We start from the raw sequence: 20,061 nt of genomic DNA, 5'->3' as shown, positions 1-20,061 counted from the left end.
GTTGCTTCCAAGTCATATATATGCCATCTGCTACGTCCGCTTGCTGAACATGTCATTTGCTTGCATGCGTTCCCAGAAAATATCGAAAGACCTGTTCAGTTCAGATCCAGGAAACGGCCCTTGTATGGCGCGATTATCCACGTCACATTGGTTGGCAGCCTGGCCATAATAAACGCGAGCAAGCGGGTTTCTCCCCGGATCTATCGTCGCTGGTAGGTGACTCTCGCTGGTCTCGTTCATGGGATTGCTTAATCCTGGATAGGTAGTCATGACACGTTCTCGTCCAAACATTTCTTGTTGCTGTGCTCCACCAACGCCTTCAAACAGGTTGGCATCAGGAACACGCACAACATCGTAGCTGAGTGCGGAATTTTCATACCCACTACCAGAAGGAGGATATCCGCCTCTCGGAACGCCGATGGATGCTTGGTTTCTCAGAGAAACATGATATGTTGGCACCCCGAGGTGGTCTGTCATTGGAGCCTCGGGCTGTAAGCCCACAGATGCTGGGTAATTTGGTGAAGTAGAACGGCTGAAAGAAGGATTAAACATCTCTTGTTGCCAGAGGCCAGAAGGCGGGAGATTGTAACCCTTTCCCACTCGTTCAGGTGCAGAGTCTGTCAGCCATGCTCCAACTTGGTGATCGCGGTCCCGTTGCTGCAACCAGATGCGCCATAGGCCGTCGAAGTTCCCCTTAACTCCAGGGTAGCCGGGTACCTCATAAAGCTGTGTGAATGGCATCCCTTCATTGCCAGTTATTTCTTCACGCAAGCTCTCGAGAAGCGTTAGTGGAACTTTCACCGTGGGTACCTTCTCTTTCTCAGCTTCGTTACAGATCATTTGCAGTTTGGACAACACGCGCGCATTCACTTCGTCCCGGGTTGACTGCTGGCTTGGGTCGACGTTATATGTAACCATCTTTCGTTTCGTCAACGCTGAGTGTGAACCTTTATTTCGTGTCTGCGCGCGACGTCGTCTCCACATTGACTGAATACGCAGGACTGCTGTCTCTGTCACGAGCCATAAACACATCAGCGAAATAACATGTAAGTGTAAAAGGAACTGAAAGAGTGTCTGGATGACTACGGGGCAGTGTACGCAGCGCGAACTTGTAGGCTTTAAGGACGAAAGGTGCCATTCTGTTGCAGAGGCAAAGCAAAACCGCCACCCTATAAAACTCACACACTGTTCTCTTTGGCGGCTTCGCTGCATGCCATCTTAAAAACTGTGTCCCCTCCGCAGCGTCACACACCGCGTTTGGTACCATATCGGCGAGACTGACAACAGTGTCTCAGGTGGATTTTCATGACATGTACGGTATCCATGGCCCCTGTGGCACGACGGCATCTGTGTCGAAATTTTTTGTTGCTCCTTCTCACCTTCATTAATCTGTTTGCCTTCTCTCTTAGCCTTCGCCAACACCCTCGGATCGGCCGCGCGGCCAACGATAGGGAACGCCTCCTCTCCTCTCTGTATCCCTTCTTTGAGGTCTTGAAGCATCGAACGTTCTGATCTGGGCGACGGCAGACGCTGGGCCGAGACTTTTGAGTCGGGCGGCAGAAGCAATGTACAGGCCGCTCCACCAGGTGTCGGACGACCAGAGCGATACGAGAAGTCGTCTTCTAAATCGCTCTCAAGCTCTAACTGTTTCAGTTCTTCCGGGGACAAGTTGGGCACTGGTGCTCCTTTGTGTCGGTTCTGAACCTTGGAGAGATCTAGGGGCTTGGTTGACAGTAGTTTCAACGTTGCTTGGCGCGTGGAGAGGAGGCCTGCCTGAGTAGCTACACTTTTGCGGGGCCGCCGCGGCACCTCTGGCCTTCCAAGCTTCCCGAACGGCGTTTCGGTAGCTGCAGCAACGAACTTGTGGTCGTGAACCGCATTTGGGGTTTTCGGGGGCTGAGGCGACGCAGGGGACTGTGGCTCCAGGGGCGACGCCGCCGTCACTGAGATCACCGGCGCGGTTCCGTCTGGCCCTGGATGTTCCGCCGGAGTGGTTGTTTTGTCTTTGTCCTCCGGTGGACTGCCGTCCGGGGACGACGCATCTTTAAGCAGTCCCTCGTTCTCTTTTTTTTCCGCCTCATCCGGGTGCCCGCCCACAACAATGTGGTAAATCTTGTCCAGGGCCCAGTCGAACGCATCCAAGTCAGCGTCAGCTGTCACTTGCGGCCGCAGCTGTTCCCTCTGTTCGCGGGCAATTCGAGGTGCCGGACGGCCGTACTTTGCCCAGTCCGTGTCAGCGAGTTTCTTCTTCCTAGGTGGAGGCTTAAAGTCCAGTGGATCTACAAATTTCAGGTTGCTAATACGCCGCTCGTCTACCACCGTCGGACCTCGCTGTGGCCCGTATTTAGCGCCATGTAGTTTGCTGCCGGCTCGTCTGTTCGCTCCATCCCGTGCGGCTCGCCCCAGACCCACACTCCGCGATGTCCGAGACCGCAGCCGTGACGTAGTATGGCGGAAGCGACTTCTCTGGAGGAACACAGGCAGAGACGCGCGATTTATATTCAGAAAGTGCACACCTTCCGATCTGCCAACATTGGCCTGGGCCTGCATTCTCTTCCCTTCAAAAATACACCCACATCATTATCTCGACGAAACATGACTTGCGTTGAATTCGAAGTACTCACGAGCATTGGTGCAACCACTCAGCGCTCAGGCTTGAGAGACTCTCGCCAGACACACATGCGAGAGTCACGCGGCCGAGTAGGCTGTGGCCCTAGTCCTCAGCCTTGAACGCGACTTTTAGCGGGACGACGATATCCTGCATCGCGGTGTACGTACATTGGACGGGGGAATCGCTTTTGCCTATAACTGCAAAGCATCATCGCTTTCATCTGCATGGTGTATACACTCTGGCACCCACGCACCGTTCCTTCCAGGCACAAGCTGTCGGCTCTCCCGTAATATCACCCGACGACCGTTTGTCTGTGGCCCCGGTATGCAATGTCGCATGCGCGGACAGAGTCAGCCGCCAACGCAGACGGAAAACCATGGATAAGCGTAGGTGATGCAGCGCCCCGCAGACTGCGGGAGCCGTTCCAGGCCGCCGCCTTAGGTAGAAGAGCGCGCTCACGTTGTTTGTCGGGACACTGAATGCGACCTCTTCACCAGAAAGCCAATGCACACCTCACCTCGTGAGTGGCCCCACAAAAAGATCCAGCTTCAAGCTCTGCACAGTCCTTCTCCACGAGCCATGAACATTGCTTCGTCTACAAATCCCCGCTTTTTTCAAAACGGCTCTCGCGGACGGACCAACGCGAGGCACTCACTTGTGCTGACGCACCATGCTGCTTGCTGGGGACGTTCAGAAGAAGAAAATCTGGTGCTTTGGAAGCGTCCTCCCTGGCGTGTTTGAAGCCTGAAATTGCGTGTCAATTGATCCAGCAAAGAACGCACATGTGCGATTCAAAAATGGACAACGGCGCCAGAAAACCCGACCAACGAACTCACGCGCAGAAAACACACGTGCCCGCCCTGACATGATGCCAGTCATCCAAATAGGCGCACTCTCGTGCCTACACGTGCGCCACGAGGACGGATGACGAACGAGAACTCGATCAGAAGGCGCACCAAGAATCGGGTTCTGGAACGCGCCATGAAGAGACCGACACAGAGAGCGGCGACGACGATTCGTAAGTTCACAAGCAAACACACTGGAACGTGCGCAGACGGCAGGCCAGCCAGACACCGCAGCAGTGCCTGCGCCGCAGCGCGGGGGCAAGGCTTCTCGCTACGGGGCGACAGCATCTAGACAGCGAGAAAGTTCGCTCGAAAGGCGAAACTGCCCGTTGCAAGATGGAGAAGGCTCGCGTTGTACAAGCACATACTGCTTCGCACCTGGAAGTACATACTTACGCATATATTCGAGGCGCCCCCAGCTCGCACAGCCGTACCATCTCTGTGGCTAGACACTCTGTGTGAACCTACGAGGCGGGAACTCGAAACGGTCTCTGTGCGCAGATTTGCACTACCCTAGATACAAATGCGTCGGTTCTGTTTTTCGACTTGCCTTGTCGCTCCTCATCGGTGTACTGGAACCACACGCCGGTGGTCCTTCGTCCTCGGACTTTGTTCTGGACTTTATTGGGATCTGCGAGGACGTTCCGTGCGTGGGCAAAGGCCGACGGGAGCCTTGAGGGGAACGGCTGCCGCGCAGCCCAGGGCGCGTCTCCTTGCGCCGTCTCTGCGCTTTGGCCGCGCTCCCGTTCTTCTCTCTTTTGCCTTCTTTTCTCTTCAAGCAGGTCCAGACGAAGCTGCGTAGGCAGGCGATGTTCAGACATACCCGAGACTGCCGAAATGTCGCTGAACGTCGAGTTTCGCATGGGTGGTGGGCGCCCTGGACGTACCTCGTCTCCACGGTAATTCGCCCCACTGGCACGGCCGCTCGACCGGGACCAGGCGCGGCCCGAGCCGCGACCCGATCCCTTGTCTCCCCCCCCTCGCAGGCTGTCTCCGGAAAGCGGGAGGACACCCCCAGACGTCGACCGCCGCCCAGAAGTGTCTCTCTCCCGCCCCGTCGCCCCCGTTACATCCGTGCCCGTCTGGTCACGCGGGGAAACCTCTCGGCCGCCCTTAACAGGAGACGAGACAGGAACGCGTTCCGCGTACAGCTCAGCAGGCGGTGTAGCGACACCGCTTCGGGGGGAAGAAATCTCTCCTGGCGCCACGCCTTTGCGTGCGGAAGAGGCCCCTTGAGACGAGAGCGAAGACGGCGCGAGGTCCAAACGAGGTGGGGATCTCGGGACCGCCTGGGACGGACCCGTAATGTCTTCTGCTGCGTGCGCGACAATCTGGTAGACTGAAAGCAAACGAGGGAAAACGGGACAAGAGGCAAAAGTGCAGCCAGGGCCCAGGCGCGCGCAGAGAGAGAAGCGCGAGCACGAGGGCACCCAGCGTGATGTGGGAGAAGAAGGAGAAATCCACAGTCCGCGCGAAGGACGAAATGCGCCGGGGACGCGCGCAGTTTCGACCGCAGGTGTGTCGCAGGAGGCCTGCTGACAGGAAACGTTTTTCCAGTTCGGCGAAAGCAGCACACATCCGAGCTCCGCTGACGCGAGAAACGAAGAGTGGTGATGAGTGGAATAGCGGCCAAAAAGAAGCGGGGCGAAATTGGCGAAATGGGAAGCAGGGATCACAACGGCTGTTCCAAGTGTGTGTCCACAGCTTTCCAGGGTTTTTTCCGATTTCTTTCGCCTGCTTCACTCGCTCCATGTTCTCTTATTCTTGTCTCTTCTCTCTCTTTCTGTGTGTCTGCGTCTCTCTCCACTCAACTTCCTTGTGCGTTTTCTCTCCAGGCGGTTTTCTCTCTTGTCTTCACCCGACTGTCTCTCTCGCGTCCCGGTTCCCCGACCCTCGATATACACGTCGTTCTCCCTTGCTTTCGCCGTCGCCCTCAGATGCGCCTCCTTGACTGCCTTTTCCTCGTTTGCCTCGCCCACCTCCTGGCTCACCATTTGCGTTGGTAGGAACGACGGGCTGCTTCAGGAGCTCTTCGAGCGGCGGGTGAAACGGCGCCGGCGCTTGCCGAACCTCGGTCTGGACTCGCGAGGTTTGTGCTGGCCTGTTTGTCGCCTTCCCGATGTTCCCCTGAAACGGCGCTGTGCTGGCCGGGCTCTTCCGTTTGGGTGGGCTCCTCGTGGGAGTCGAGTGGTAAACCGGAGATCCTGGGACGGACAGCGACAACACTGTCCCCCCTCCCCGCATGCCGGCTGCCTCCTTGGCGCCCGCGCCGAATCCGAAGTCACCGAGGTTCCGCTCTGCGCCGTATCCGCCGTTCTGGACGTTCCAGGAAACAGACACAGGAGAAGCACAAAGACGCGTGTTCACGCTCCCCCACAGTCGACTCCGGCCCGAGCTCGTCCACCGTCCCTACGCAGGCACTTATATCCTGCAAGGAAGCGGAAGTTGACGAAGCCAGACCGGCGCGCGTCTCGTTGAAGCGTCTCTCTTCCTAGGGCTTTCAGCTGAACCTGTCAGGCCAAGTCACTGTTTGCACCTATCTCTCTTGGAGACGCGCGACATACCCCCAGACCACCAGACTTCCCACCCAAGGCGATTCCACGTCTCCACAGACTGCCTTTTGTGCACGCCGTGGCATTTGCGTCTCGAGCCCTTTTCTTTGAGACAAGCCTCCAGTTCCTTCCCTGGTTCTTTCTGACCCTTCCCTCTCACTCTTGCGTGGGTGTCCCTCTCTCACGCTCAACCGTCATTCGCTCTCGCAGGTACCCTCTGCCGTGTCGCTCGTCGCATGCGCACGGCCCGCCAGCGTCCCGCGATCAGTCAACTCGGGTGAGACTTTCCGTTTTTGCCTCTCCCCTTTCCGTCTCCCGGTCACGGTCGCCCTTTTCTACAGCTCCCCGCCCTCGCTGGCTCGCGAGACTGTGTCTCTCTTTCCAGCTCCCCGCGGTTCTGCCTCTCGCACGCCGACCCACCGTGAAAAGTCTCGCCTTCGCGATGCCGCCGTCTCTCGAGGCCTCACCGCTGACGGCCGACGTGGGGAGTACCCGAGACGAGCGGTAGGTGAAGTGGGAGTCCCGGTCGTCGTCCGAAGTCGGGTCCGTGTCCACCCACGCTTCTGCTTTGATCTTCCCCGATATGCAGATCTCTCTCAACTGCTGCATGATGGAATTGCGTTCGATCGCGCGGTACATCGCCAACTGTCTCTCGAATTCAGAAGGCCCCAGCACGTCGTCGTCCACGGGCTCAGATGCAAACCTGGTCTCCTTCAAACACCGGCGCAGCATCTTCTCGAGAGTTCGGTAGGCGCGTCGCCGCTCTGTTTCCGAAGGGGACTTGAGCCTGTCGGCAATCTCCCTCAGCATGACACCGCGGCCGAAGATAGACGGACCGCCCTCCTCCTCTCGTCGCGAACGGCTCCGGAAACGGCTGCCACCGCCTGTCGTCGGCTCGGTTGACGCGTCACTGAAACCTTCTTCCTCGAACGCCTTCGCTTCCTTCTCCACTCGCTTGCGCAGAACGTTGAACTGCGAGGAACAAGCGAAGACGATGGCAAATGCGGAGTGTGCCTCCGAGAGAGCAGCGCGACAGAAGAGACACCCACAGAGCTGGGCGAGAGTGACTCGTTTGGAGTTATTTGGTTGTCGAAGTCCCGTCAAACCGAAAGCCACTTGTAAGGAGATTAATCCAAATTTAAGAATGAGAGGCAGTGAGCATCTGCCATGCGCACATGAGGGTAAACGGCAGGTATACGCACGGGATCTATACCTGCAGGGTTGGTAGAGCCAGCTAAATACACGAAGCAGCTATCTCTTACTAGCAGAAAACACTACGCAAGGCAATCTCTGGCCCACGGCAGAGCTACGTTCGCGACACCACCGTGGGAACAGAGCTACTTCCATACACATCTACAACCAGGTGGATTTCTGGGGAGTTTCCGCGGTAAGTTCGGGGCAAACAGAGCCGCGCGCCTGCAAGTTCCAAGACGCGTGAACGAGCGGGGAGACTCTGCGGCTGCGCATTGGGGCCCGTGTCTTCGCCTCGGAACGCCCTATGTTATGTTCTCCAGAGTAGGCGACTCGAAGCGGGTAATGCCCCAAATCTTCGCGCAGATGTGAAGAAACTCGACGGACCCTCGCCGCCGAAACTGGCGCCGACCTCCCACCTGGTGCATCCCCCGGCAAAGGCTCAGGGGACGTCGCGGTTTCCATTCTGCGGAGTGTTTCTGCTTCTGCGAACCGACAGTTTTTACTGTCAGTTCAAACTGGTCGCCGGCAGTGCACGAGTTTGGATTGAAGGTCCGCAGGCGGTCATCCCCTTTCGCGTGTACAGGGGGAAGACAGCCGACTCGGTGTCAGCCGAAGCGTGTGGAGAGACAGCCGGGAAAGGCCCCACTGCCTTCGTGGGACAAGGCGAGTTTTGCCGTCTTGAAAGACTGTCTGATGGCTACGCGCCGCGAGTGGAGCAAAGCAGCCTACCTGGACAACGGCCGACGTCACGGTGTCTTCCACTTCTTCCGGCGGTCGAACGGGAATGCTGGCGGGAAGCGCCGGCAGCTGCTCCCAGACGCGAAATCCACCGTCCATGACAAAGCAGGCGCGACGCGTCGCCCGAAGGGACTCCGTCAGAATCACCGACACACTTCGGTACAGGGCTCGGTTGGCCTGAGGGAAGGAAAAAGACACAAAAAGACGAGAGAGGAACGGCGCATGCGCCAGCTGACAAATCCACCGGTGCGCGTGCTCACCGACCGTGAGATATCGGGGCACACATGTGTCCAGGTGCATTTCTCTTTCTCCCGGTTTTGTCGTGGACAGCTGCAGACGCGTGCATGTGCCTTGTAGAGCCACGCCAACCCCAAGAAGAAACTCCACATGCTGGTACACCCAGCCAGGCACTGTTTCGAGGCGCACAGCTCGGTTCACCAGAAAAACTTTCGTTTCCAGCGACTCTGGTGAAAACGTAAAAGCATAAAATGCTGAGATGTGTGGGAAGCCTCGCATCATGCACGTTCGCAGAGATACGCCCGATGCGACACATACAGGCACGCGATCGACACATCTGGGGACGACGTGTGGGGCGCTGTTCTCAGTGAGTCAGAGCAAAGGATTGCGTGGGAGGAAGGGGGGGCGAAATTCCGGCGGTTCTCGGGGGGGACACTCGGGGGGTATTGGCTTTCTTTGGTTCGTGTCGTATTCACAGTTCGAACTGCGAGTGTCGTTCCACACGGCCATGTGCGCGCCTTTGCCTGTCTGTCGTTCTTCTCTCCCCAGTGTTCTCGTCTCTCCGCCTGTCTCGCGCGCGGTCCTCAGAAGTCTTGTGCCAGACTCCTCCAGGTTTACAGATCTCGAGTCCCGTGACTTAGAATACACAAGAAAAACGCACGAGACAATTGCACCTACCCTTTCGGCGATCTGGTCGACGGTCATGTTCGACGTTTGGTCCTCGCAAAAGTCCACGAGCTCTTTCCGTTTCGCCGCAGGTGTTTGTTTCTGTCTGAGTTTCCGCCCCTCTCTCTTCTCGCCCTTCGTTCTGCTCGCCGGTTCTCTGCCCGCGTCCTGAGTGCTCTTCGCAGAGTCTCTTGCGGTCGCTTCCGGTTCGCTCGGTCCTCCCCGATCTCTTTCCACGTATCGCAGGCCTTCGGCAGCAGAGGCCGCGTGAACGTCCAGTGCATGCGCCACGTCCTGCGCAGCGTCCATCAGTTCCTTCAGTTTCTCCGCGTAGACGACTCCGCCTTCGTCAGCCGCGGCGCGGATCGCCTCCACAAGCAGCTGCGTCTGCTTCTCCAACTCTCTTCTTTTCTTCTCGCCCTCGGAGCCTCTGAACATGGCCTCCGTCTGCCGAGGGAACTTTGAAGTGTTGGTGAGGAATTCGTTGATCCCGCGCAGACACTTCTCCAGGGGGGTGTCGGGCACGCTGCGTTGTTTCGCGCGGGACTTGGGCGGGCGACTTGGCAGGAGATTCGTGGGACTCGGGGCCTTCGTGGGGACCGGCTTCTTCCGGAGGGGATGAAAAGGGACATTCACCTCGAGAGGCACGGACGAGGCCCGAGCGTAGCCGCTGCTAGGAGACGTGCTCACCGACGCGCGCCGTCTCCGTTCTTTCGCTGCAGCCATGGCCGAGGCAGCTTGTTCGATTTCCGCAGACGAGACGAGCAGGTGGTCTCGCCCCGGCACCGCGTCTGTTTGTTCCGCACTCTTCGCAGTCGGCGGTTTGTTCAACTCCTTTGCCTCCATCTGATTTCGGTACACATCTGTCCATCGCATCACGGCCTCGAATGCAGCGTCTGCTTCCCTCTTCCCCTTCTCCGCCGCCGCAATCGCTTTCCGCAGGTTTTCGTCTTCCTGGGGCTTCTCACGCTCGCCTGTCGCCGCCACCGGCGCCGTCGCACCGCCTTTGTCTTCCCCAGGCTCTGTGGGCCGTGCTTTTTCCTTCTCTCCGGGAGACGCGCTCGCCTCCTGACGACTCTCTTCTTTCGGCACCCCAGCCTTCCCAGCTTCTGCGCCTTGACTCGCTTCCTTCTTCGCATCCTTGAGGCTTTCCGCGGTCTTCCCCGCGGCTGCCTTGCTAGGAGCGCCCTGTGGATCTGAAGTCGGCGGGGCTGTCTCGGACGCTCCCCCCGCCTGATCGTCCGCCTCTGCCTGATTGCTGGCGGCGTTCGCCTGCTCTTTTTTCTCACTCTGCATCCGAGAAAAGGAACGAAAGCTCAACGAACGCACGCACTCTCGGAGCGCCGGAGGCGCAGGCAGTTTCGTCTTCGCCTTGTATTTGGGGAGCGGCTTCTTGGGAGGCGGGCCCTTTCGCGCGGGTTGTTGCGAAGCCTGCGGAACCTGAGCAACCCCAGCTTGCTGGTCTGTCGCCTGCGGGTCCGCCGTCGAAGCTGGAGATGCGTCCTGACCCCCTTTTTGGAGCGGTTCTCCCTTTGCTTTTGCGGCAGTTGGCGACGCTCGCAGCTCGGCGGGAACGGCCACATGCTTGGAGACGCCTGGCTCTCCTGCCTTTGAAGGACTCGAAGGCGAAGCAGCCGGCGGCTGTCGCGTCGCGCCTTGGTCCTGAGGTACCGTTTCGCCTTGTCCATGCACCCGGACGGAAGGCGGCGCCGAGTAGAACAGAGAATCTTTCGTGTAGGCTGTTGGCCGTGGCTGCGTGCGAGAACGCGCCGTCGACAAGCGCACAGCTTCGTGGTTCGCATCAGCCAAGACTTCGTCTTTGTGGGAAGCCCGGAGGGCGTCAGAGCGAAACGCAGGAGACGACAAAGAGGAAGACGGGGAACTCTGCATGCTGCTGCCCCGTGTGGAGAACCAACTCCCTTCGGATTCTCTGTTCGTACTCAAGCCGCGCGTAGAACTCTCGCGAGAAGAGACGGGGGTCGGCGGATCCGCCAGACGGTGGAGACGAGAGCCTGCAGCTCGGACCGAGGGATGCGATCGAGGCGCGACACCCATGCTCGCCGTCCTGGCCCATTCGCGTTTCCACAGTGGCGAGGCACGGGTTTTGTCCGACGTGCCTTGCCTAGATGTGTCAGGGGAGTCCGAGCGCGCTCCCCACCTTCTCCGCCGAGACTTCTGCCGACGAGAAGCCGGAGATCCTTCTCGGGAGGGCCCTGATAAGCCGGCGAGGTCCCGCGTAATGGACTGGAGAGCGGCGGTGAATCGGCGCCAGCGTTCTTCGTCCCTGGCGTATGTCGCTTCGTCGTCGACACAAGAGGAGGCGCGCGAGTTCGAGCGCAGCCTGCAGCGTGTGGGACGAGAGGCGGAGGGAGGGGCGTCAGGAACCGAACTGGTTACTGATTGGAAAGAACGACAACTGGGAAAAAGAGGTGAAAAGGGCCTGGACGGCGAAGACGCGCCCGGGGACGCTGGCGGAGGAGAGAAAGAACGGACAGATTGGATATCGTATCGAGGAGAGTCACGGAGCGGCAGCAAAGAAGACGAGGATTGGCGACGAGCAGCAAAAGACTGAGACGAGCCCCGAGACCCGGAAGAAAAGGAAGGACTTCTCGCGGAGCCATGGGAAGAGACGAAGGCGGTCCGGTGACGGAGGGAGCCGCCACGAAGCTCCGAGGGGGGAGAAGACGGGAAAGAACATGAGGTACATGAATCCTCGTGGCGCGGAGAAAAGTCGTGAGCAGGGGGACATTGAAGATGTATCGCTGACGATTGGAAAAGGTGGACGCCACGTCGACGCGAGGACGCAGCGCCGGAGCAAGTCGATCGCGCCAGGTCGGCTCGGCGTCGCGCTCGCGACGAAAAGGTATGCCAGGAAGCAGAGAACGAGGAACACGCGTCATCGGCCTGGCTGGCGCTCGCGATGAAAGACGCGTGGGAGGACCAGAGAGACGAGACAGAAGAACAGTCGTGCCAGGCATCGGCCTCTTCTACGTCTCGTTGATCTTGTCTTGAGAGCGGGGACGAAGCATTCCCTCGTCGTCTTGCTGGCACAGGCGGAGGGACGTCGGGCAGAAAAGACAGCAGAGAAGACGTTGACAAAGGAGAACACGTGGAAGCTGAGACGGAGGAGATGGAATCCAGAGAGACGTCGCGTGAGCTGAGAGCTGGAGAGACAGAGGAAGAAGGGAGACGCGACGAGGAGGACGACGCAAGACGGGAATGCTTGACTACACGCCGCAGTCGGCGGGCGGTTCGCGGCGGCGAGGCTTTCGCTGCCACATTCCGGTCACATAAAGAAGAGGCCGTCACCGAATCCTGCGTCGAAGAGAGAGAAACACGGTGACGTTTGATCGACGAAGACGCCGTCCGTTGCCGAACCTTTTTTTCCGGTTCTGTCCAAGGCGCGAGACGGTGACAGCGAGGTGAGCGCGGCTGTCTCCGGGGGGAAACGAAAGAAGCGGAAGAGAAGCTGGCAGAGGTGGAACATTCGAGGAGAGAACGCGAGACGGAGGCGCGCGAGTCCTGCGCGCCTTCTCCCTTCTCAGGTGTATGCCACGCATTTTCCGCCTCTCTCTTCTCGCCTCGACAGCCGCCCCTCGAGCGCCCGCGGCTTCGCCCCTCCGTGCCGCGCGTCGCCCCACCTTCTGCTGGACCTCCATCCGGGTTGACGCTCAGTTCGACGTGAATTTTGAGGGCCGCGCGACCTCCGTCACCTTGTGCGCTCTCGGGCAGCAAGAGAGACAAAGTCTGAAAACGCTTGTCGCCATCCGATGTCCTCGATCTGTGTGAGCGGACCCTGGCGCCTCCTCGCGGTCCTGCTCGCGACCAGGCCAGAGGGGACGCGCCTCTGGTGTCTCCTCGATCAACAGAAGGCCCCCGAGTCGCCTCAGCATCGTCTGACTCGACGCGTTTTTCCCTTTGGCCATCGCCGCTGCGCCGCTTCTCCCTAGAGGTCCGCCGGACAGCAGAGGCTCCTGCGACGCCTCGAGGCAAGTCTCCTGATTCAGACGAAATTGACGTGTCGCCGCAGTCTAGCTCGTGATCCGAGGCCCAGGGCACTTGGACCCTCTCAGCGACGTCTGACTCCGATCCCCGCCCTCCTTTTTTCCAGTCCATGAGAGTCCTAGGAGCAGGGGCGAGTCGGGGTGCACTCCCCCCGCGAGGCTTCGCGGTAGCGCACGCGGTTTCCTCTCGGGCGTGCTCACCTGGCCGACGCCGTTGCTGTGTTTTCCCTGGGGCAGATTCCGGTGAAGGAAGCGACCTACCCCCAGCGTCCTCGAAGAACGCGCGCCCGTGAGCTGGAGAAGCCGTGAACAGGGGCGACGGCGCCTCGAAACGGACGAGAGAAGCGCTGTGGGAGACCGTGCGCGGCGACCAGTCCGGCTGCGGGCGAGCAGAAGAAGTGGCGCGGCGGCGGGCGAGCAGTGCCTGGCTTCTTGTGGCGAAACTGGGGTCAGACGGCCTCTGCTGCGGTTCGGTCTCCGACCCGAGGTGCTGTCCGAAAACGCGTTCCGTCAACGGTCGTCGGGTCCCTTGCTTCGGCCCGTCACTCTGATTGTCCGCTTTCGCCTTCTTCTTCTTCTCCACTTCGCGGTCGCGTCTCTGTTTGGTTTCCAGCTTTTCAGCGAGATCTTCGTAGAACTGGAGCCTGCTCCGAACGCCAGTCTCCGTGTCCACACGCTTCGCCTGGCCTCGGTGGTTCTCTCGAGGGCGTAGGCTGCGCGCCTTGCTGGCTCTGCCCGCCAGAAACGTCCCCGCAGGGATCGTGTACAAGAGCTGATCGACGAGGTCGTCGATAGCCACGCTGACAGGAGGCTTCGTCGCTTTCATCCAGCGTCCAAAGAGAGAGTCAAAGGCGACTTTCGTCTCCTGTGACGGCACCGCCCGGTTGAGAGCCGCGATTCGATCCTTGAGGCGCTGTTCCTTCAGCTGCATGCGCTGCAAATAGTTCAACAAGACGGGCGAAGGCATCGCCGGATTCGGGAGGCGTCCGCCATCTTCGCCAGATTCGTCGTCTTCGTCCCTCGGGCGTCGCCGCAGCCAGCGGCGCCGAGCGCGCTCAAAGACCGCCCACCCCTCGGCGAAATCGCCACTCGGCCAGGCCTCGCGATCGCCTTCGTCCGTCGACGAGTAGTCGTTGCTCGTCGCCCTGAAGCTCCGATCCTTTCCGACGCCCATCCCCGTGAAACTCCTCGTCGTGTCGAAGGAGCTGCCGAAGGAGCGAGCGGGCATCCACCCGGCGGAGCGAGACTGTCTCCCCGTGTACAAGCGCGAGACCGAAGACCCGAGATCCCCAGACAGCCCCTCCCGAAAGTATGCATCTTCGTCTCGCCAATGGACTCCAGATTTCTCCCTGACCATGCTGTCGTAGCCGCGCGAGTAGAACGCCTGGTCGGCTCTGGACCCCATGGAACGCTCAGACATAAGGGGACTGGGTGCTCCCCTCCGACTCATTCGAGCCGAGTCGCCGCGGTACGACCCAGACGGCGAAACGGGTGTCGAGAGGAAATACTGGCCTCGGCCGACATCCGCGAACGACGGCGTCCCTGGGCCGGCGGACCCGGTGTCCAGTGTATAGGCACCGGGCGCCATCTGGGAAGGCGCGGAAGCTGCCGGATCGCGAGAATGCTTGGCTTCGAGTTTCTTCTCGGCCTTGCTCTGCGCCTTGCTTTCGTCTCGGCACTCTGCCGATCGCGCACGCAGTTTTTCCCGCTCTGCGACGAGAGAAAACACGCCCGGGACACGGAAGTCGACGACGCCGTAAAGACCGGCCAATTAGGATTCGGAGGCGGGAACCGCCACGAACGGAGAAAATAGGGTAGCAACTACGTATATCAGACGTAGAAGAGAATGACGAAGCGAGGATGGAGAGCGGCAGAAAACTGGCAGCACAACGACACAGCAAGACCTATCTCTGGCCCCGCATGGGACGAAATAGCGAATCGCTGCGACGGGGAGACCGTGTGGTGAGGTCCCACTCACAGAGGGAAACGGAAAACACATCCTCGAGACTTACTGGCCTTTCGGGCCTCCCGCTCTTCCTCGAATGTCTCCTCAATAGCCTTGAGGTGTCCATGAAGATCCTGCACACACACAAACCCAGGAGTCTCCAACACTTCCACATCAATTCACGCTGGACGGTCAACCGGCGACACGGACCCCACATGAGAAAAGACGCTGAACCCCCCGCGAATGCAAGGAACAAAGGTTCTTTTCCTCACAGTCAACAATGCATTTGGATGGACGCGGAACGGAGAAAAGCAATGAGCACTTTCCACCGACGCACACAAAACACCCAACCAGAGGTGAGTACAGAAAAAAAGAGACATACCCGAGGGAACACAACCACGCTGCGTCTCCGTTTGAAACTTGTTTCTATCGAGACACATGCCGGCTCTCTCGCCTCTACCACCCCACTGACACAGACGAAGTGCCTGAACGCACACGTCAAATCGGCCACGCAGGACACTCGGTTTTCGCTTCGTGTTTGTTCTTCCTGTGCTCTCTTGCCTCTGAACGTGTTCTGGACTTGTTTCTTGCACGCTTTGCGCCTTTGTCTTTTGAAACCTGGTCACCACCACGATCTCGTCTGCTTCAGTCCCTCCCCGTCACCCCTCTCACGCCTCCGCACTGTATGTCAACGCGGTCTGCTACGCGCACAGGTCCCCGTTCCGCACTGTGTCACTGTTCCACTGCTGGGCAGCGGGTTTTCTCTTCCACAGCCCCCTTCCCGCGTCTCTCTCTGCTCACTGAGGTGCGCTGTCCCGGGTGTCCAAAGTCTATGGGTGCCGTTTCCACGCAATAGGGACGCGCAGCAACGGTCCCAGGGGGACCATCAGCGCGGAGGTAAGGCAGGGACGTCCAGTGCAGCCTCGCCTGCGGGTCACCCTGGAGGAAGGCGGCGAGTTCGAGAGTCGGTCGGCCGCCCCCCAGCGAGCCGGAAGAGCACCGTGCGATATCGTTGATGTGTTCTAAGATGCTTCTCTCGATGTGGGTTGTCCCGCCCTGTTCTCTTTGACTGCTCTGCCCAGTGGGACGGGGGAATGCAGAGGGGACCGGTGCGGCGGAGCGAAACGCAGAGAAGGGCGCTGACGAGGACTCGGGAATCTGGAGGGAGACCACTGAACGGGCCGAGGGGAAGCGGGGAGTCACGCTGTTTCCAACCGCGCCGCTGGCGTCCTGAAGAGACAAATCAGGAACAATCGGGAACGGAAGCGAGTCAGGAGAAGGCATCCGGCGAGAAGGGGAAGCGACGGCACACGGGCGAAAAAAGTCAGGAATCGAATGGAAGATCCCCAGAACATCGCGATCGGAGCTGAGTAGAATCTGTCAAACGCCCCTCAGGCGAGACGTGCGCCAAACAGGAAAACTTGAGAATCAGCTGCAAGCACAGAGGGGGGGGAAGGGGGGGAAACGAGAGACACAGGCACGGGTCGACGCAGAAGAATGCGACAGGAACCGCCACGGGGCCAGGGGTAGCCGACAGCGTTCTGGTTGCTGCTTCCTCATAGGGGACCCTGGCCTTGTTTTCAGCATCGGCGGAGCGTGGGACATCAGGTTTTTAAGCGCAAAAGCGTTGCCCGCGCCTTCCACATGTGTCCGGCGCGGCTTCCTCTCTTCCCGCTTCGTAAGTGTCTGGTCCTTTCTTGTTTCCTCCGCCTCACCGGTTCAACACCGAAGTTGGCGCCGGCGCTGCGGCCTCCCGGCACCCTTCCTGGGGACAGGAACGGAGAACTCTGCGACGCGGGGGGCGCGGGGCGAGTGGCCCGAGTGCTCGTCGGCTTCGGAGGAGCGGCGGAGGGAACTTCTTTCTCCAGCAAGTAGGTTTGGTAGTCTCCCTCTTTTCCAGAGCCGGAATTGGTCTCTGCCGGGAGTCGCACGACGAGGAAATTGTGCGCCGCGAAGATCGGGTGGACAGCCGCAGTGGACAGCGCCGCGCCTACGAGAACCCGTTTCGACTGGGGATGAAGAAGGCGCGAGGAGACTCGGACAACGTAGCGGTTCTGGGGAACTCCTAATTTGGTCTGCAGGGAAGAAACACGAGGAACGAAAGTAACAGAAATCTGATGGATCCAGGCAAACGGCAAAAGGAGCTCGCCCTGCTTCTGCAAACCGCAAAATGCCGAGAAATCAGATGCACTCGGGCGTCGTGACGTTCTTCTCTCTGTGCACTCCTCTGAATCCGCGTGGGAAAAGCTGGTGTGCGAGACGCGACGCCTTCACTAGACTGAGGAAGCCTCGTGGCAAGCGAGGCGACACGGCCACGGAAAGAATGCAAGCAACGCAACAAAAGATTCAAACGGATCCAGGAGGAACGGTTGATGTGTAGCGCGCAGTCAGCAGTTGACGGAGCGCGTGTCCATCAAAACCGTTAAAATAGCTGCTCCAACAGAACAGCGTTTGCTGGGAACCAGGTGCCTGGTCACGTGTCGAGGCCGCACACAAAATCCCAGCGCTCTCTGTGGTCCTCGGTCAGATCCTTGGCTCCCCATATCTCGCGTGTGTCGACGCGCTTGTCTGTTTCCGAGGCAAACGGTTTCTTTCTTTCTGGCAGGCAATGCAACCGGACACACTTACGCCCAGAGAGACCCAGAGAAGAAGTATCGGATATGCCGGTTGTTTGGGGTTCCACACCTCGAGACGCGCTGTCGATGCCCCGAGCGGATGAATCGTCACCACAGTGTCAGTGTATACGGTCGAAGTGGCTGACGGAAGGGGAAACAAGGGGACGGAGTCAAAGAGTTTCTTATTTTCAGCTTCTTCCGTGTGTCGCTTCAGGGCCTCCAGGAATTTACTTGCAGGATTCGGGCGGTACAGCAGGCCTGTGCGAGGAGCCGGTGACGGAACTGGCGAGCCTCCCGGCATCATAACGTGTCTTCTACAGAGAGGTCGGAAGAGCACATGAAGCCACGACAAATGGGCATTAAATGGGTACACCAGCGGCGGCGAGGGGGAGACCGGAAATGGCCTAGTAAGAAAACGATGGCAGACAGACCGCGGTGGGGGAAAGACAACACGCCTCACGGGAAACGAAGCGAATGCGCTGGAAGGGTGGAAGAAAACCACGGCTGAAAACAGGTGTCGAGAAAGCGGGGAAAGATGCTGCTATTGGCGATGGAGAGAGAGACACAGCAGGCCTAGATGGGGTACCGCCATCAACGGAGGAGACAAGGCGTCTTGCGGAGGAAAGCAAAGCGACGAGCGAAAAGAGTTCCATCGATTCAGGGGAAAAGATGGGCCGGGGGAAGAGAAGTGTTGTTTTCAGAAGCGTGGGCGCAAGGATGCAAAAGAAAACGAGAAGAACCACAGTGTCGAAAACCGCGGTTTGCCTACGCGGGACAGAAAGGTGAAGATGTACACCTCTGTAGTGCAGCCGCCTCTCTTCGGCGAAAGGATTAAAAACTACGCTCTGCGCAATCTGACGAAGATGGAGGCAACGCTTCGACCTCCACCTAGCGAAAACACTCGCAAAACCACGGAGAGAAACGTGTGTTCGTAGAGGAAAGAGAGAAACTGGAACGGACACGGGAAAGGAAGTACCATTGAAGGTGGACGGCACCAGCTTACAGCAAAATCCATGCGAGCCGAGCCCGGAAGATACGAGTGTTCAAAACCTAGGCAGGCTCAGGCTTCCCCTGGACATAGTGGCAAGTCACAGAAAGACTCGTCCTCGGCACGCTGCAGGCCCCTGGGAGTGATGTTCCTTTCAAATCTGGAAACAACCCATTCGAGTCTTCTGTGGTCCATTTTCAAAACAGCTTTCAGCATGGGCGGATACACAGACGCGCCCGGAATAGGCGTCCAGCGTCGTCTCAAGGCGCGCCCCAGTCTAGTTCCCCGTCCGTCGCAGAAATACAAAGGCATACGCAGTACAGTGTGAACCTGCCTTCACCGCGTGTCCGTTTTGACCCAGCGTGCCTCGTCGTGGAAAAAGAGGACGCGAACTCAGTGCCGGCTCCCGGACGGCTAAGTGTGAGTCACGAAAACTGGGGAAAGGGTGTGTTTACAGGAGCACGCCGCAGGCTGGAGAGCGGCGCTGGAACCCGAGGGTCATTACGGAAGAAAATCGAAAGCTGAAAGCAATTCTGTCTCAGACTCGGCAACAAGAAGCAGGCATTTAAGAAAAAAGAGAAATTGCGTGGAGTGCTCTGCAGTTTGTCGATCTCACAGCTCGGGAAGTCGAGAAAGAGGGGCTGGCGTGTGGTCTTGTCGAATTACCTGGCTGTCCGGCTTGGGAGGGAACAGCGAGTGGCCTTAGTGCTGGACACCAAATACAGGCCAAAACGGTCAAAGTGTGTCGAGAAGGGATAAAAAGCATCGATTTGGGAAGTTGTGTGGACGGGAGAGACAATATCTGTGCATGTGGATGTTGAGCATCGAAACACCCGCAGCTAGCAAACGCTCCGAGGCTGTCCCGCTCAAACACTCGCCAGCAGCCGCACAGGGAGCGTTGCCTACGTAGCAGCAGAGTTTGCCGGTTCACCCGCATTCTCTCTTGCCCCGCAAGGCGACCGTTGAGTCAACCTCGACGCGCTGGTTCGGAAGGCGGCCTCGCGGCACATTTCGGACGAGCTTTGACAGAAGCCGCGCGACAGACCCCCAAGAAAACGCAAGACTTTTCCTCAGGACACAGAACATCTGGGGAAACAGCTGTGCGTGTGTGTGATGACACGTTCAAAACAGAGAGTTTGAGAGTACGCTTCGGTTCAGAGAATGCCAGCCGAGGGAACAGCGCACGTGTGTAGAACGCGCTTTTTCCTAGTGTCGCTATCGAAAGGTGCCTCGGTCCCCTCCCGGGACGGCTATGTGTTGGTAAGGGGATCGAGGGGAAAAAACAGTAGAGCATAGTGTTCGAAGGTACCGACGGTACCGCTCGCATTCGTTCCCTTTCCAGTTTGTGGCAAAGCCTCACGGATATCTGTGGACGTTTACTTCCAATTTCAAGTAGGCGAGTAAAGGCGCCGCACAGAGGTGCCCTATACGCGGTGAAAAACGCCACTACGTTCGCTGCAGCCCGAGCTGCGGTACCCTCTCGGTCTGCGGTTGTCGTTTCGAATAAAAACATCTAAGCAACGATAGCGCTGGCTTCATCGCACGTAAATCACCTGCGTAGAAGGTCATCTGGGCCTCGAAGGAGACCAGTGGAAAAAATGGACGTTGTCCTGGACGCCCAGTCAGTCAACTGGTCGAGCTCATAGTTTTTTAAGAGCGCAAGTGA

The 20,061-nt window shown here is 58.7% G+C and overlaps 1 protein-coding gene across 1 annotated transcript; it reads right to left on the bottom strand.

Annotated features, from left to right (window-relative positions):
• Positions 1-30: 30 nt before the first annotated feature.
• On the bottom strand, positions 31-17,711 carry NCLIV_054970 (conserved hypothetical protein; the record flags this gene model as incomplete). The annotated part of the gene is made up of 14 exons (XM_003885051.1): positions 31-824; positions 1,380-2,466; positions 3,267-3,355; positions 3,517-3,580; positions 4,344-4,795; positions 5,448-5,772; positions 6,429-6,980; positions 7,932-8,117; positions 8,856-11,239; positions 12,485-14,557; positions 14,860-14,926; positions 15,594-16,022; positions 16,508-16,948; positions 17,421-17,711. 14 exons carry the CDS (start codon positions 17,709-17,711, stop codon positions 31-33), a joined length of 9,234 nt encoding a protein of 3,077 aa, XP_003885100.1.
• Between the last annotated feature and the right edge of the window lie 2,350 nt (positions 17,712-20,061).

Source organism: Neospora caninum, chromosome XI (assembly GCF_000208865.1).
Source record: "Neospora caninum Liverpool complete genome, chromosome XI".
NCBI lineage: Eukaryota > Apicomplexa > Conoidasida > Eucoccidiorida > Sarcocystidae > Neospora > Neospora caninum.
This window is presented reverse-complemented; position numbering and strand designations above follow the sequence as displayed.